General features: G+C 45.7%; 1 protein-coding gene across 1 annotated transcript; it reads right to left on the bottom strand.

The window, feature by feature from the left end:
* Positions 1 to 3,815: 3,815 nt before the first annotated feature.
* LOC136469923 (uncharacterized) lies at positions 3,816 to 4,190 on the bottom strand. Its single transcript, XM_066467940.1, has one exon. It carries the CDS (start codon positions 4,188 to 4,190, stop codon positions 3,816 to 3,818), a length of 375 nt encoding a protein of 124 aa, XP_066324037.1.
* Between the last annotated feature and the right edge of the window lie 14,321 nt (positions 4,191 to 18,511).

Genomic DNA, 18,511 nt, shown 5'->3' on the forward strand with positions numbered 1-18,511 from the left:
AATTGTTATGATCCTAACATTACTAATGCATCTGATGATGATAGCATGCAGCAGACAGAACATGGTGATCATACTACAACTGCAGCTCCTGGTGCACAGGCGTTTCCTAGACCTTCGGTGCTCCCTAGTGCAGAGGATCCGGGCACCAGTTCCCGTGCAGGATCTGTCGGCGCACCAGATACAGAGGATGTCTCCCCAAGCACAGCTACCGAGGCTGGTGAGGCCACGGCTCAATTTTCTCCGGCTGAGGACTCGGCTCCGCCTGCATGCACGCCACCTGTACCATCGCCTGCCGCTGCTCCCACAAGCCTGACGTCTGGCGCTGCTGTTCCCACGGGCGAGACGCCTGGCGCGGCCGCTGCTTTCCCTGATTTGATTCCTGGCGCACCTACCGGCTCGACTTCTGGCGCCACTGATGCTGCTGCTTCTTCGCCGTTGACTTCACCAGTGGCTGCGACGCACCGCCATCAGACTCGACTGCAGAGCGGAATAGTGAAGCCTAAGCGCCTATATGATGGCATTATCAGGTATGGTTTCTTCAGTGCAACGGGGGAACCCAACACGATTCAAGATGCGTTGGGTGATCCGAAGTGGAAGCAAGCTATGGAAACTGAGTTTGATGCACTAAAGAAAAATAAAACATGGCGACTAGTGCCACCTAAGTCAAGGCAGAATATAATCGATTGTAAATGGGTATACAAAATTAAGAAGAAAGCTGATGGGAGCATTGACAGGTATAAAGCTCGATTAGTTGCCAAAGGGTTTAAGCAACGATATGGCATTGATTACGAAGATACCTTCAGCCCTGTGGTGAAGATAGCCACTGTGCGTTTGGTACTTTCTGTTGCAATTTCCAGGGGTTGGTGCTTAAAGCAACTAGATGTACAGAATGCATTTCTTCATGGCGTTCTGGAAGAGGAAGTTTATATGAAACAACCACCAGGATTTGAAAGTTCAGATGCTCCTAATTATGTGTGCAAACTAGATAAGGCTATTTATGGATTGAAACAGGCCCCTCGTGCGTGGTACTCCAGGTTAAGTACCAAGTTAATTTCCTTGGGTTTCGTCTTCTCAAAATCAGATACCTCCTTATTTATTTATTTATAATAAAGGTGGTATAACAATCTATATGCTTATTTATGTGGATGACATCATTGTTACAAGCAATGCGCCTGAGGCAGTCACAGCCCTCCTAGCAGACCTTCGTGAAGACTTTGCTCTTAAGGATCTTGGTAAGCTTCATTATTTTCTCGGCATTGAAGTTAAAGAAGACAAGGAAGGAATAATTCTTTCTCAAGCAAAATATGCCCAAGATCTCTTAACACGGGTAGGTATGCTTGACTGTAAGCCATGCACGACTCCGTTATCCGCTACTGAGAAGCTGTCCAGTTATGAAGGTACACCACTAAGTGCAGAAGATAGTACACGTTATAGAAGTGTTGTGGGCGGTCTACAGTATCTTACTATTACTCGGCCTGATCTGTCCTTTGCTGTTAACCGAGTGTGTCAATTTCTTCATAATCCGACAACAATACACTGGACTGCTGTAAAGAGGATACTACGGTATATCAAGTACACTATTAGTTTGGGGTTGCGCATTCAGAAAGCAGTTTATTTTTCACTGAGTGCCTTTTCAGATGCAGACTGGGCTGGTGATGTTGATGACAGGCGCTCCACAGGAGGATTTGCTATATTTTTTGGTGCTAACCTGATATCATGGAGCGCAAGGAAACAGCCCACTGTCTCTCGTTCTAGTACTGAAGCAGAATACAAGGCTATGGCAAATGCAACGGCAGAATTGATATGGCTCGAACAGTTGCTGGCCGAGCTTGGTATAAAATTAAGGCGTGCTCCAATTCTGTGGTGTGACAACTTAGGTGCAACTTATTTGTCAGCAAATCCAGTGTTTCATGCAAGAGCTAAACATATAGAGATTGACTTTCATTTTGTCCGAGAAAGAGTTCTTAAGAGACAACTCCAAGTCCGGCTTATTTCTACCAAGGACCAGTTGGCTGATGGATTTACTAAGGCGTTGCCAGTTGCTAAACTAAATGATTTTGTGCACAATCTAAATCTTGCAAGTGGCTGAAAGCTTTGATTGAGAGGGGGTGTTAGAGATATTCTTGGAGTTGTACATAGCTGGTTCGGTTAGGACTCCCATAGATAGGATAGTTTAAACATAGGACAGTTGTAATCTATTTACACGAGAGTCTTAACTTAAACCAACTATATCTGTAACATGTTCTATATAAACATGGAGCCTATGGTGAGCCAATATAGGCAACCATAGTTACCACATATTCTTTCACGTGCACGCGTAGGGTGGAGCCAGAGACAGAGCTACTTCGAGGGACTCGAATGTTAAGACAGAACAGGTCGGCGTAGCTATATTAAAAAAATATGTATCTTTTTGCATATATATCATGAAAAACTCAGTGATTCATGAGTGGAAGTAACAAAGAAATCTGCAAATACTTTATTGAAACTGGTGAGAAAGAAAAAGAGTACATATCTTTTAATTCAAAACTAGGCATAAAATCGCTGTAGTTGGTCGATGTGCCACGAGTTGGGCTCCCGTCGGCCATCTAAGCCTTCAGTCTTTTGTTTCCTGCGCAACACGAGGTCTCCGACCACAAAAAGTCTGTTGTTCACATTGTGGTTATAGTAACGATGCAGTCCTTCGACGTACTTGGCGGTACGGATACAGGAATCGAGCTTCTTTTCTTCTGCGCAGTTGACCTCAAGCTCCCGTGCTTTATTGGCGTTGTTTTCATCATAGTTCTCCACCCGGGGGGACCGGAAAGCGATGTCGGCCGGTAGGACGGCTTTGGAGCCGAATACCATGAAATAAGGAGAGACGCCTGTATTATGACTAGGTTGGGTCCTTAGTCCCCAAACCACAGCCGGTAGCTCTTGCAGCCATTGCCCTAGGCTCTTGTCGTTTTCTCTATATAATCTCTTCTTCAATGCGTCAAGTATCATTCCATTTGCCCGTTCGACCTGCCCGTTAGCCCTGGAATGATCCACCGACACGTATTTAACAGCAATGCCTCTGTCATCACAGAAGTCCCAAAAAGCACTGCCGGTGAATGTAGACCCCAGGTAGGTTATGATACTGTTCGGGAGGCCAAAGCGGAGTATAACATCGTCGAGCTGCTCGACTGCTTTTTCCGCTGTTGCCTTGACTAGGGGCTTATATTCTATCTACATGGAAAACTTGTCAATGATGACATAGACCCAGCGGAACCCTCCGGGGGCCGGCTTGAATGGTCCTATCATATCCAATCCCCAGCATGCGAAGGGCCAAGAGGCCGGTATGGTTTGCAGCTCGTGTGCAGGGACATGGATCTGCTTGGCGAAGAATTGACAACCCTCACAGTGATGGACTAATTTTTCGGCATCGGCAACGGCAGAGGGCCAATAAAAACCAGCTCGGAAGTCTTTGCCGAACAGCGTTCTAGACGCTGCGTGATTGCCGCATATGCCACCGTGAATGTCTTGCAAAATCTTCAGCCTGACCTCCTGGGAGACGCACTTTTGTAGGAGTTCTTCTCTGGCATTCTTGCGCATGGCTTCCCATCGACAAGGACATAGTTCTTACTGTGCCTAATAAGGCGCTCCATCTCGATCTTATCACGGGGGGCGTCTGCATTTGTTAGGTACTTGATGAATGGTTCCCTCTAGTCGGTGGTCAGGGTTGAAATCGTAGCGACCGACTGGTCTGTAGGCGTATGAGCAGCCTCAAGCTGTGGCTCATCCTCCTGGAAAGAGGGCTTCAGGAGGTCTTCAACAAAAACTCCATGTGGAATCTCAACTCAGGTTGATCCTAACTTTGATAGCTCATCGGCCGCCTTGTTATCAGCCCAGAGCACATGGTGAAATTCCAAACCATAGAATTTGTTTTCCAGTTTGTGGATCTGAGCAACGTATGCTTCCATCTTTTCATTGTTGCAGTCCCACTCCTTGTTAACCTGCTGAATTACGAGCGCAGAATCGCCATACACCATGAGTCGCTTAATGCCAAGCTCTATAGCGATGCGCAGGCTATGGATGACAGCTTCGTATTCAGCGGCATTGTTGGAGGCTTTGAAGTGTATCTGTAGGACGTAGTTGAGCTTATCCTTCGACGGGGAGATGAAGTGGACGCCAGCACCCGCTCCGTCGATGTTGAGGGATCCATCAAAGAACATCGTCCAGACCTCAGGACTGGTCGGAGGGGGAGGCGTGTTCAATTCAGTCCATTCTACCATGAAATCAACTAGCGCCTGGGATTTGATTGTGGAGTGACTTCAAAAATTCATGGTGTAAGGGCATAGCTCCATTGCCCACTTGACGATGCGCCCATTGGCGTCTTTATTCCAAATTATATTGCCGAGGGGAAACTCAGTAACCACCTCAATCGGATATGCCTCGAAGTAATGGTGTAGCTTGCGTGACGTGATCAGAATGGCATAGAGCAACTTCTGAAGGTGAGGGTACCGAGCTTTTGAGTCATTGAGGACCTCACTGACGTAATATATCGGTCGTTGGACCGGGTACACATGCCCGACCTCAGGTCGTTCAACGACGATTGCCGAACTGATGACCCTGCTGGTAGCTGCAATGTATAAGAGCAGCGTATCGCCCTCAGCGGGGGATGTTAGTACTGGCGGTGTGGTGAGGAACTACTTAAGCTCAGCGAAAGTAGTATTAGCTTCTTCCGACCACTCGAATTTTGTGGAGGCCTTTAGGAGTTTGAAGAATGGCAGGCCCTTGTCACCGAGGCGTGAGATATAGCAACTTATGGCAGCCATGCAACCCGTGAGCTTTTGGATGTCCTTCACATTTTTGGGAGGCTTCATCTTCATAATGGCTTCTACCTTTTTTGGGTTGGGTCATATGCCGTCTTGGCTGACCACGTGACCAAGCAGTATACCAGATTGAACACCGAATATACATTTTTTGGGATTTAGCTTCCACTAGAACTTGTTGAGGGTGGCGAAAGTCTTGTCTAGGTCTCCGACCAGGTCGGACCCTGCTTTGGTTTTGACGACGACATCATCGACGTAGGCTGCCACAAGATCATTCTTGATTTCTTTTTCGAGGCACTTCTAGATAGCTCTTTGGTACGTTGCATCGGCATTTTTGAGCCCAAACGACATGGTCGTGTAGCAGTACGCACCGAAAGGCGTTATGAACAAAGTTTTTATCTGGTCTTCTTCGTCGAGGGATATTTGATGATAGCCGGAGTAACAGTCGAGGAAAGACAATAGCTCGTAGCCGGTCGTAGAGTCAACAACCTCGTCAATGCGAGGGAGACCAAAGGGGTCTTTAGGGCAGTGTTTGTTGAGATCGGTGTAATCAACGCACATTCTCCATTCTTTATTTTTCTTTCGAACAAGGACCGGATTGGCAACCCAATCCGAGTGATACACCTCTTTAATAAATCCAGCCGCTAAAAGCCAAGACACTTCTACCCTAATGGCCTCCTTCTCGTGCGAAAAATGGCGCAGCCGCTGCTTGATAGGCTTGGCGGTATTCGACACATTCAAGGAGTGCTCGATCAACGTCCGAGGAACACCGGGCATGTCGGTAGGTTTCCATGCAAACACGCTCATGTTCTTCCTTAGGAAGCTGACAAGCCACTACTAGAGAACAGACTTTAGAACGATGTCCCAATTTGGCATTAGCCTCGGCATTTTTTGCCCCCGGGACTAAAGGACCCTTTAGTCCCGGTTGATAATACCAACCGGGACTAAAGGTCCCTGCCCAACGATCGTCCGCGGGGCAAGGATCTTTAGTCCCGACTGATATTACCAACCTTTAGTCCCGGTTGGTAATACCAGCCGGGACTAAAGCTTTTAGTCCCAGTTTGGGTGATGCCCCGGGAATAAAGATTAATCTTTAGTCCCGGTTTGGCCCCCTAACCGGGACTAATTATCCCGGCCTATAATCCAGCTCATTTCTTTCTCTCCGAGCCTGAGCCATTCCATTCAAACTCACTGCCTGTGTTCTTCAGCTTGCTGTTGTTCTTGCTCTCTCCCCCTCTATTGGTGTTGCTCTTTGATTTTGGAGGTAACAAACTTAATCCTCTTATGTTTTATCAGTAGCTTATCTCATTTTGCGATGTAGATGCATGTGTAACTTTATATGTTGGACTTTATTATGATTTTATATGTCATTTTTAGCTCAAAATCACATGATGATTTGCATATATGTTTAGATAAACAAAAGTTAAATTAGTTTATCAAAATCACGCCTCGCTCGTCCTCGCTGGAGCACGCGTCATCCTCGTCCCCGGTGGCTTACGTGATCTTAGAATTAATTTTTCCATGAAATAAAAAACTTAGAAAATAGTTAGAAAATTGTAGAAAATCCGTACTAGTTGAACTTGCGGACCGTGTTCAGCTCGGCGAGCATGTTCTCTGCCGAGCGGTAACAGACATCAAGGAGGAGCTTTGATTCTATGAGGGAGAGCGGCAACGGTTGTGGAAGACCGTGTTCCCTTTCTCGTAGAATCGGAGCTCTTCCTTGGCCAAGTACGGTGCCGTCCGGTGGAGAAATGCTCACCGAGATGATCACGTAAGCAAGGTCAACTAGTACGGATGGTTATTTATTGAAACATGTTTTTGAGCAATAATTTGATGGATATTTGATAACTTCGGACCTACAAATGTCATCTACAAATGTTACTATCCTCGGCAACCTAAACGCCAGCGAGCTCGCTGATATCGAGCAGGTCACTTAGAATTATTTTTTCCATAAAATGAACTACTTAGAAATCATGTCTTTTATTTTTTAGAATTAAATTTTCCATGAAATGAAAAACTTAGAAAATAGTTAGAAAATTATAGAAAATCCATACTAGTTGAACTTGCGGACCGTGTTCATTTCGGCGAGCATGTTCTCTGCCGAGCGGTAACGGACGTCAAGGAGGAGCTTTGATTCTACAAGGGAGAGCGGCAACGGTCGTGGAAGACCGTGTTGCCTTCCTCGTAGAATCGGAGCTCTTCCTTGGCCAAGTACGGCGCCGTCCGGTGGAGAAATGCTCACCAAGATGATCATGTAAGCAAGGTCAACTAGTACGGATGGTTATTTATTGAAACATATTTTTGAGCTATGTGATTTCTATGTCATTTTTAGCTCAAAATCACATGATGATTTACAATAGTAAAATCACTTGATAGTTTGGTATTTTACTATTATACATAGTACATATTTCATGGTTTAGTTAGATAAATAAATAATTTTAGTTTTGTTTAAATATATCATTTTAGAAAATATGAAATTTACACTAGTTTGCAAAAATAAGTATAGAAAGTAGATGACAACTGGTACCGGATCATCGGCCTCTCGTTCGGTTGCGAAACGACTGAGGCCAGAACTCCCTCTCATTATCTGCGGCAAGTGTAAGAAGAAGATTGTGATAGAGTACCGAGTTAAGAGACAGGGACCCAACAAGGGTCGTGTTTTCTACAAGTGTCGGGATCGCGATGTGAGTTTCTTACGCATTTGATTATTATGGCTAATTGACCTACTTTTCTTGAATATTTTTGACTAAATATTTTTTGGCTTTAATTTCAGTGGGAGGGCAATGGATGCGATGGTTGGTACTGGGAGGAAGATTATACTACATATGTGTAGAATTCAGATGCGCTTGAGGTAGCGGCTGCTGATGATGAGGAAGTAAGCCAGCAGGAGAAGCTTATTGATATTTAACAGAAGAATGATTTGTCTATTTTAGTTGCGTATGATCACAAAATAATTATGTTACTGAAGTGCATTGTAGTTTTAGTTTGTTTAGTGATAGTTGGGATTGCTTACGTTGTAGTCAGGCTTAGTTAATTAATCAACCGTGTGTGTGTCATCTATGTTGTGTAATAAAATACTTAATTATGTTCAAGGTTTTCATAATTTGTCGTGTCATGCAGATTATGTCACGCCATTGGATGTACAATGCCAATCGCCACTCCCAAGACTTTATTGAGGGCGTGCACTATTTCTTAGGTGTGGTCGAGGCAAATAAGCAGGATGGTTTCATGCATTGTCCATGTGCCATATGTAAGAATTTAAAGGAATATTCAAGCTCAATGAGTCTTCATTCACATTTGCTTAAGTCAGGTTTCATGTCAAACTATATATGTTGGACTAAGCATGGAGAAAGCGGGGTCATGATGGAAGAGGGTGAAGAAGAAGATTTAGACATTGATGAAATTATTACTCAGTATGGTGCCTTTGATGATACTACAATGGGGAGAGATGAAGAAGAGGTAGCGGCAGAAGATGATCTCGGTGATGCTCTTAGCGATGCCATTCGTGATGCACAACAAGAATGCGAAAGTGAAAAAGAGAAAGTTAAGTTCGAGCGCATGCTTGAGGATCATAGGAAGTTGCTATACCTGACGGCCGAAGAGGGGCAAAAAAAGCTAGGTACAACACTGGAATTGCTACAGTGGAAGGCAAAGAATGGTGTATCCGACAAGGCATTTAAGAATTTATTGAACCTCATAAAGAAGATGCTTCCGAAGCCAAATGAATTGCCCACCACTACGTATGAAGCAAAAAAGGTTGTCTGTCCTTTGGGATTAAAAATCCAGAAGATACATGCATGTCCTAATGACTGCATCCTCTACCATGGCAATGAATACGAGAATTTGGATGAATGCCCGGTATGTAAAGCAACACGGTATAAGATCAGGCGCGATGATCCTGGTGACGTCGAGGGTGAACAACGTCCTAGAATGAAAATCCCTGCCAAGGTTATGTGGTATGCTCCTAGAATACCACGCTTAAAACGTTTGTTCAAAAATAAAGACCATGCAAAGTTATTGCGGTGGCATAAAGAAGACCGTAAGGTAGACAATATGCTAAGACACCCAGCTGATGGGTCCTAGTGGAGAGCGATAGACAGGGAATTTCCAGAGTTTGTAAATGAGGCTAGAAACTTAAGGTTTGCCTTAAGTACAGATGGTATGAATCCTTTTGGGGAGCAGAGCACTAGTCATAGCACTTGGCCAGTTACTCTATGTATCTACAACCTTTCTCCATGGTTATGCATGAAGCGGAAGTTCATTATGATGCCGATCCTTATCCAATGTCTGAGGCAACCTGGCAACGACATTGATGTCTATCTAAAGCCATTAGTTGAAGAACTTCTAGTTTTATGAAACAAACCAGGTGTACGTGTCTGGGATGAGTACAAACAAGAACACTTTAACCTACGAGCAATGTTGTTCGTAACAATCAATGATTGGCCTGCTTTAAGTAATCTTGCTGAGATGATCAAACTTGGTATTCAGATATTTTTCATCTGAGGTCATGTAGGGTCCCGGCCTATATATATCGAACGGTTCATCTTCTACTTTTTCGATCTACAACGTCGATCTCGTCGTCTCTGCCGCGCCCGCGCCGCCGTCATCGTCTACCCTCGCCCGGCCTCGATCTCGTCGTCTCTGCCACGCCTGCGCCGTCATCGTCGTCGAGCCCCGCCCGGTGGCCGTCGAGTCTCCACCGTATGTCGTCCTCACGTGGCTCTGCTCGGCCCCGTGGCTGGCCAGCACGCCCAGCCGCCATATATATGCATGGCCATCCCTATTTTAGATAGTTTTTTAGATACTTTTTAGATAGTTTTTTTAGATAGTTTTTTAGGTAGTGTTTGATATATATGTTAGATTAAAATGTATTAAAATTTAATTAGTAGTTTATTCTTAGTTTTTAGATAGTTTTTGATATATGTTAATTAGATTTAAATGTATTAAAATTTAATTAGTACTTTATTTAGATAGTTTTTTTAGATAGTTTTTATTATAGTTTTTGATGTATTTAGTAATTATTATTCTATCTCTCTCTATATATGTGTTAGATTTAATTTTGATTTATAGTAATTCTATCTATGTATATATGTTAGGTTTAATTAGATTTTGTAATTAATTCTATCTAGAGATTCTATATGTATACATATATATGTACTTAATTATTTCTATGTGTATATATACATGTACTTAATTATTTCCATGTGTTGAGAGAGAGAGAAAATTATATCTAGAGAGACATTCTATGTGTTATCACATGCATATCTAGAGATATATACATATGCACTTATTCTATGTGTTGAGAGAGAGAGAGAAAATTGTATCATTCTATGTGTATATATACATGTACTTATTTCCATGTTTTTTGGATCGAAAGTGTTTTTTATTCGATTCCAAAGCCTATACACCTTATTATTGTTTATTCTTATGAAATATTATGTGTTATTATATTTAATTGGATTTAGTAATTCTATATATGTTATCACATGTACTTATGTTATGTGCCATAGTAATTCTATCTATGTGTTATCTTGAAGATACAAATGGCTGCTCCGGATGATAACTTGAATGATGATATAATGGCGAATATTATCAACACCGGCACCAATGTGGATGTAGATGACACGAGTCAATACTTTGCTAATTATGAGGATATCCTGAATATGCCGGTGATTGAAGATCAACAAATTATCGCGCAAGAAAATACTAGCGAGTTATATTCGATTATCTATCATCTCTTATAGATGCATGCATATGTATATTTGTTGTTAATCGTTGTGTTTCTACTCTGTAGCCGGTCTCTGGATCTACATCAACCACCGGCAAGAGTAGGAAAGTCTGAGGGCCAAAAAAGCCATTAGAGGGCAGTTTCATAATATTAGAATTCGACACCGACACCGGCAAACCATTGGGACCACATGCTCAGACATATGTCAATCAATGTGGGTTCATTGTAAGGGATAGGATCCCAGTTAGTGCTCGTGAATGGAAGCAGAAGATATCCGCTCCTAATGTTAGTTTTGTATCTGATCGTGACAAGAACCTAGCTTGGAGAGATATCACTCAACATTTCACATTACAAGCAGATGATGCTTTGAAGGAGCTAGTGAGGGATTGGATAATGAAGAAGATGGCAACATTGTTCCAGAGTTGAAAGAAGACATTGTATAAAAAGTTTATCTTGAAGAATGAAACGCCGAATTTCAATGCTAAGGCGTTTGTCAAGTTGGAGTCCTATTGGGATGACTTCGTACAATACAAAACATCTCAAGAGAGTGAGGAACGTGTGATGAGGAATCAGCAGAATGCCCGACAGAAGCAATACCATCATCGCATGGGATCAGGTGGTTATAGGAGTGCTATTCCCAAGTGGCAGAACCTAGAAGCAGATATTACTGCCAAGGGAATCATACCTGAAATAATAGAGAAGAACTAGCCTCAACGCGCGAAGAATTGGTTCTACGCTCATGGGGGAAGCCTAGATCCAGACACTGGCAAGCTAATTTTCAGACAAAAAATTGAGAGAGCAACACAGAGACTAGCTCGTGCTAGGGAAGAAGCTGATAGTGGTGTTTTCAAGCCCAACAGAGAAAAGGATGAATTGACATATGCCCTAGAGAATCCCGAACATGGTGGTCGAATAAGAGGCTATGGGGCGGTTCCGTGGCTACAAGCATTCCCAGCAGACAGGGATACCTACAGAAGCCGCCAGAGAAAGAAGGATGAGGAGGCAGACCGAATCCGTGTATTGGAGCAATTTGTTAATGAGTCACGACAAGCATTGCTTGAATTACGTGAACGAGAAAAATCTCTTGAGGCAAGAATGCAGGAGGAGATCAAGAGGCAAGTGCAGCTAGCAATGAGTCAAATGCAATCGCAAACAACGCCGGGAGTCACCATTAGCCTCGTTGGTCAGATGAAAAGCAATTGTGCTTCCACAGAGCTACCAATTATTCAAGGTGACGCTGGGTTGTGCTTCCCTATTGATGACATTACCAAGCCTCTAACAACATGTGAGCTGCACATTCCAGATGATAATAATGCATCAATCATGGTGGCTGTCGGGGTTGTATCTCTAATAGACCGAACGAAGATACCAAGAATCCATGGGTCAGTTATTCAACCTGGATATGCTAGCGTCTCGGTCGATAGAGTGCTCAAAGGTTACAGCAATGTTCCTCTTGACATTGAAGGCGGTGATGGGGAGAAGATACTAGGAGAAGCAGAGAAGACATTTATTCAATGGCACAAACGCTTCATCATCATTCCTGGGGCGCCACCGCTTTCCCTACCTCACCCTAGGTACGAATGAAAGTGAATGAAATATTATTTTTCCATTAATTTTATATTGGCTTCAAAAATAATTGACGCACAACTTGTTTTTGTAGTAGGGTCTCCCCCCAGCCTAGCCCAATCATTCATTCCCCATCTCATCACAGTGTCACGGGGGGCGAGACGACTTCATCCCCACGGCGATCTCCAACTCCTACACCAGCCCCATCACCTCCATAACGATCTCCAACTCCTACACCGGCCCCACCGCCTCCACAATGATCTCCAATGCCTCCACGCCGGACTCCAACACCGGCCTCATCGCCTCCACGCCGGTCTCCAACACCACCCCCACCCCCTCCACAGCGACGCACTACAAAGACGTCTAAGGTCCCGGCGGCAAAGAAGACCCAAAAAAAGAGTTATTTCTCAAGAAATACCTCCTAAAAAGACTGATGAGCAAATAGCAGCTGAAGAAGACAAAAAAGTGAAAGATTTTTTTATAGATATCCAAAAGCAGAGACAAGCAAAGCGTAAGAAGTCGTACTTTTACATACCACGAGATCAGCTAAGGCAGAAGGTCGAAGCTCACAAGAAAAAGATGCTTGAAGTTCGTAAGCCTCCGCCACTATCAGACTATGACCGCTCCCTCGTGAAGTCACATGATGCACATAAGAAAAGGAAAAGAGCATCAGGGAAGGATGTCCCATAGCTCGGACAACAGAAGCAACCAATGCAAAATCTTGTTATTGCTAATGAATATGGTTCCAACATAGAAGTCTATCGACCAGACAACTCTAGAGAAGTGTCGGTTCAAGACCTTAATGTTTTTTTTGAAAAATTGGTTTAACCTTGGATCAAGTGATGGGCAAAGCTCTAATCCAGAACCTGGAAGACTTATAAATTTGGCAAAAGTCTGTACAACCCTGCGGCTCTGAATGAATTGGGTACGCAAATGTACTTGCTCAATAAGTGGTACATGCAGGCGTGTGGCAGGGGTGAGCAGTGGATCTTTATTAGATTTAGAGACCATCATTACTTCCGTGGAGATGACATCTTACATATTAGTTTCGAAGAATTGCATCAACTATTCCACTTGGACGCTCTGGACAAATCAATCATTAGCTCCTTTTGTTTGTAAGTGATTCTTACTTTTATTTAATAAACTCACTTCCATGCGTACGTGTATATAATTATCCTCACATGTAACTTATATTTATATACATATTCTAGATGCCAGAGCTCTAAAGAATACAAGACACCAGTGTTGGCTTCATTGATCCTTATATCGTATTCAAAACCGATATTATTGTTAAGGAGCACTGGGTATCTAAAGCACAGACGAATATCATGAAGTTCTTCGTGAAGCAGCACGACAAGACAACAATACTTTTCCTGTACAACTTTGAGTAAGTGTTAATAATAATGTAGTCTGCACATTTTATGTAATATCAATACAACTTATATGTATGTACGTGTGTGTATAAACCAATGCAGGTTTCACTGGATACTCATTGTCATTGAGTTAAACTCAAGTCAGTTAGTAATCTTGGACTCATTGAGAAAAGAGCGAGCACTATACCAAGATATGATAGACATTATCCAGGGATAATTTCGATCTCTCGCGCACAACTATTATTGAATAGACTTTGCCATAATTTATTAACGATCGTACATTATTAGTCGCACAGGGTTTGGAAAGAGTTTATTCGGCAACACCGCAAGGATTGCAAGGCACCACTTAATGTAGTTGAAATACCAGTAAGTTGTACTATATATACTTCTCCACGTGTTTAATTACTATATCGTACTTCAATTTACGTGTGAGATGATGAGAATAATCTTCTTCTTGTATAGTAGTGTTTGCGGCAGGAACCAGGTAATAAGTTATGTAGATACTACGTTTGTGAATTTATCACTACATACATAAGAAGAACTCTTGAAGATGTCCTCAGAGTACATATATATCAATTTTTTATTTATTTTTAAATGAATATATATATATATATATATATATATATATATATATATATATATATATATATATATATATTAATACTTTTCCTTTTATTTCAAATGCAAGACTGAATGGTTGAAACGAAGGATCATGCAAAAAGACCATCTGAAAGCAGTTCAAGAGTCAATAGCAGGATATCTTCTAGAAAAAGTGCTAAATCCCAACGGCGAGTTCTACTTTGATCTAAGCAACTAACGATGTAAATTAAATGTTTATTGATATCGTTATTTTCGAGAACAAGATTATGAAAGTGTTGTATATATACATATATATCTATAATATATATAGTTTCATACTTTATTCGAATATAATAATGCTCGAGATGAGAATTAGATGTAATTATATGCGTGCGTGTATTTATATTAGCACGTACATAAAAACATATTATATATTAAACAAATATGTATAACTGAACTGAAAACAAATTAAACAAAAAAAAAGAAAAAGAAAAGGAACCTTTAGTCCCGGTTGGGGTTACCAACCGGGACTAAAGGGTGCGGCCAGGTTTGCTCGGCTGGAGGGCCTTTAGTCCCGGTTGATAACACCAACCGGGACTAAAGGTCCCTCTTTAGTCCCGGCTCGATGACCCGGGACTGAAGGTTCCACCTTTAGTCCCGGCGCGGTAACCGGGACTAAAGGCCGTTACCGCCCGGGACAACAAGTCCACTCTATAGTAGTGAGCGTGTCTTCCTATTTGGGATCCAAGTCGGTCCCGATGAGGGCCGTCTTGGATTTGTCTCCTTGGACGATCTCCACCTCCTTGTACTCCTTAGCCTTGGTCGCCTGCCGCTTAGCCGCGTTTGCCGGGATCTCCAGCTCTTCTTGTGGTATCTTCTTGGCGTCGACGAGTGTTTCTTCCATGCGCTTGGCGAGGTCGAGAGCTTCCATAGCAACGAAACTTTCTATCTCGCAGGCGTAAGCAACGTTCACGTTTCCACGAAGGGAAAGCACGCCCTGCACGGTTGGCATCTTGAGAACGAGGTAGACATAGTGTGGCACCGCCATGAACTTAGCCAGAGCTGGTCGGCCAAGGATGACGTGGTGTGCTGCTTCGAAGTCAGCGACGATGAAGTTGATGAATTCGATGCGGTGGTGCTTCACGGAGCTGAACTGAACGGGGAGCGTAATCTGCCCTAGAGGCTGCGAGACATGTCTTGGCAGTACCGGCCAGAACGGCGCGTCATATGGCTCGAGGTCTTTTTGAGTAAGACCGAGCTCGAGTAGCGTGTTGTGGAAGAGGATGTCAAGAGCGCTGCCGCCGTCGATGAGCACCTTTTGGAAGCGGATGTTGTCGATAACCGGATCCAGGACCAGCGGGAAACGACCTGGTTGCGGTAGCTTGGCCCATATGTCGGCTCTGCTGAAGGTGATCTCCTGGTGGGACCAGTCTGGGACCCAGACGTCGGCGACTTTTTCATCGCTCTTGGCGACTGTCATGATCGCCCGAGCTGTTAGCTTCCTCTCCCGACCTGTTTCCAGGACGACCTTGCCTTCGAAGATGGTGGAGACGGTTCTATCTAGAACTTTGAAGTGACGTGGGTTCCTGTCTGTATCCTCGTCATCCTTCTCTTCGTCGTGGTTCATGAGTCCCTTTCCGTCGCGTAGAGGCGGATTCTCCTCGGTGGTGACTTCTTCCTGACGCTGCCGCTTGTAGATGGCTCTGAAGCCATTGCATTGGGCCATTGTGTGGCCGGTGCCTGGAGGAGCAGGGCAGGGCTGCGCCAAGATCTTATTGTAGGTGGCGTCGTAGTTCCGCTTGGTGCCAGCTTTGACAGCATTGACGGAGTTGTTGTCGCACCGATCTCTGCCGCGTCTCCTGTCGTTGCGGTGGTCACGGCAGGAGCCGCGATCGTCATCACACCGACCTCTGTCGGAGTCACGGCGGTCGCGGTTGTCGTCGCGGCGGTCGTGATCGTCATCGCGGCGAGGTCGGTCGGTGTCACGGCGAATGCCATGATCGTCGCGGCGCCGATCGTCACGTCGATAGTCGCGCGCTGCACGACCGGTTTCTGACATAATCTGGTTGTCTGCATCCTCTGCGTCCGCCTAGTTTTTCGCGGTCGTCTTGAGCTTATGGACGGATTCCGGCCTGTGGCGCAGGAGTTCTTTCCAGAAATCGTCGTGCCAGACAAGGCCTCTATTGAACGCCGAGATCGACTCCTGCTCTGAGATGTCTGGAATAGTCAGACGGGTGTCTGAAAAACGCCGAATGTATCCTTGCAAAGGTTTCTCCGAGTGATCTCTGATCCTCTCGAGGTCGTACTTGGTGCCTGGCTATTGACAGGTGGCCATGAAATTCTTGATGAACGATTCCTTGAGCTGAGTCCAGGAATCAATTGACTTCTCCTTCAAGCCGAGCAACCATTGATTTGCCACGTGGTTGATGACCACTGGCAGATAATTGGCCATGACGTCTTCGCTTCCACCAACAGCTCGGACGGCGATCTCGTAGAGCATGATCCACTGGCGGGGATCTTGTTTGCCATTGTAGGTCGGGAGCTCGGAGACGTTGAAACTCCTGGGCCACCTGATGTTGCGGAGTCTATTGGTGAAAGGAAGGAGCCCGGATTGAGCAGCTGCCCTCGACCGGTACGGATCTCCATGGTCGCACTCATATTCTTCCCTATGGCGTAACTCATGGGCATGTCGTCCTTCCTTACTCTCGTCGATGCGATCGCGGAGGCTGATCCGCTGATTGAGATGATCGCGGAGGTCGGAGTTGCGCGCGGGGCCGTTGACGCTTGGCGCCGGGCCTCCTCCGGGACGTCCGCCGTGTCCTCCTCGATTGCGGTTGCCACCGTCAACACGGTTGTCGCGGTGGCCGTCATTGTCGCGGCGTCCGTCCGGATTAGGGTTGCCATCCGGGCAGGGCCCTTCACGATTCTCGCTGTGACCCCGGTTGCGTTGAGAGCGTTGGCTCAAGCTAGATCCAGCGAGAGTGGTTCCACGGCTTGATGGCGGGAGATTGCCGAGCTTCTCGTTGACTTGAACAGTGGCGGCCTTCAGACGGGCAGCCATAGCCTCCACCGCCGGGGATTGAGGCAAATTGGCCAGATCTTGCATGACGGTAGCTAGGTTGGCCTCTGGAGTCTTGTGGACTTGGTGGCCGTCGCACATGTCGAATGCGTTGGAGAGGTCGCGGACTATAGGCCGCAGATTAGGGTTTGGATTCGGCGGAGCGTTCCTTCGCTCAGCTCGGTTGGTGTTCCTCGCCAGCCTGGCGTCTCTTTCTTGCTCGGTTTTGCCGTCGATTGTACGTTCGTCAGCGCTGATGTTGAAGACTATGCCCCCGAAGCCGGGCGGGAACTCCGGGATGGAGTCGTACGAGTCTTGTTGCTGGTCGGTGTCGTGCGAGTACTCGTCGTAAGTCTCCGTCCAGGTGTGAGTGGACCCTGCGCTTTGTTCCTGGATGGGAGAGAGCCGAGCCCCGCCGACCTCCGAGATCTCCACCATGTTGACGATGGGCGGCGGTAGCACTACCTCCGTCAGGTCGACGGGATGTAGATCTGATACATGCTCGCGCTTAGCGGGATCCATGAATAGATGTGGAAGATGATCCGTGTAAATAGACGCAGCGTTCCTCAGCCCGTAAGGAAGAGCTGAAGCAGATTGCTCCCTTGGCGTGTCGTAGTCCTCCAGCCTCAGGTCGGTAGCCGGAACAGGTCGGCGACGGACCGTGCGTCCTGCAGGAGTCGAAGTGATCACTAGATCGGTCCCCGCGGCCGGTGCGGGCTGGCCGCATGATCCAGTGGTCGTCGAGATCTGGCTGCGTGATCCAGTGGCTAGCCAGAGATCGGGTGAGGTCTTGAATCTCCTCAGCGGGTCGATCTCTGATTGCCTCTGTCAGGGTGAGTGCCTCCGTTAAGCCTTCGGTGACCCGATCGATGGACTCGATCAGATCGGAGTTGTCCAGCCACCTCCCTTGGTAGCGAGGAAGCTGGCGTCAGTTTGCCGGGACAGATGATCGAAGGATCAGATCTGCCGGTGCTGGTGCAGATTCGGTCGGCGCAGGAGAGTCCTGCACCGCTTCCGTGATGCTTGCGTCGCTGGGGCCGCCGGTGGTCTAGGTGAACGCTCCGACGGTAAGGGTGACGCCCTCAGGCGTGGTCGCGGAAGCAGAAATGATGACCATCTGGCTCGCCATGGAGTCGTAGTGCACACCCGACGGTAAGGGTGACGCCCTCAGACGCGGTCGCGGAAGCAGAAACGATGACCATCTAGCTCGCCATGGAGTCGTACTGCACACCCCCTACCTAGCGCACCACTGTCGACGAAATATGGTCGGCAGTCTACCAAGGGGTACCCAAGGTACTAGATTGTTCGGTGGAGGTGCGCTAGACGACGAACCAGACGTGACGCAAGACAGAACACTAGAGTTTATCTAGGTTCGGGCCGCGAGGTGCGTAATACCCTACGTCCTGCGTCTGTTTGT

This window comes from Miscanthus floridulus, chromosome 8, assembly GCF_019320115.1.
Source record: "Miscanthus floridulus cultivar M001 chromosome 8, ASM1932011v1, whole genome shotgun sequence".
Classification (NCBI taxonomy): Eukaryota; Viridiplantae; Streptophyta; class Magnoliopsida; order Poales; family Poaceae; genus Miscanthus; species Miscanthus floridulus.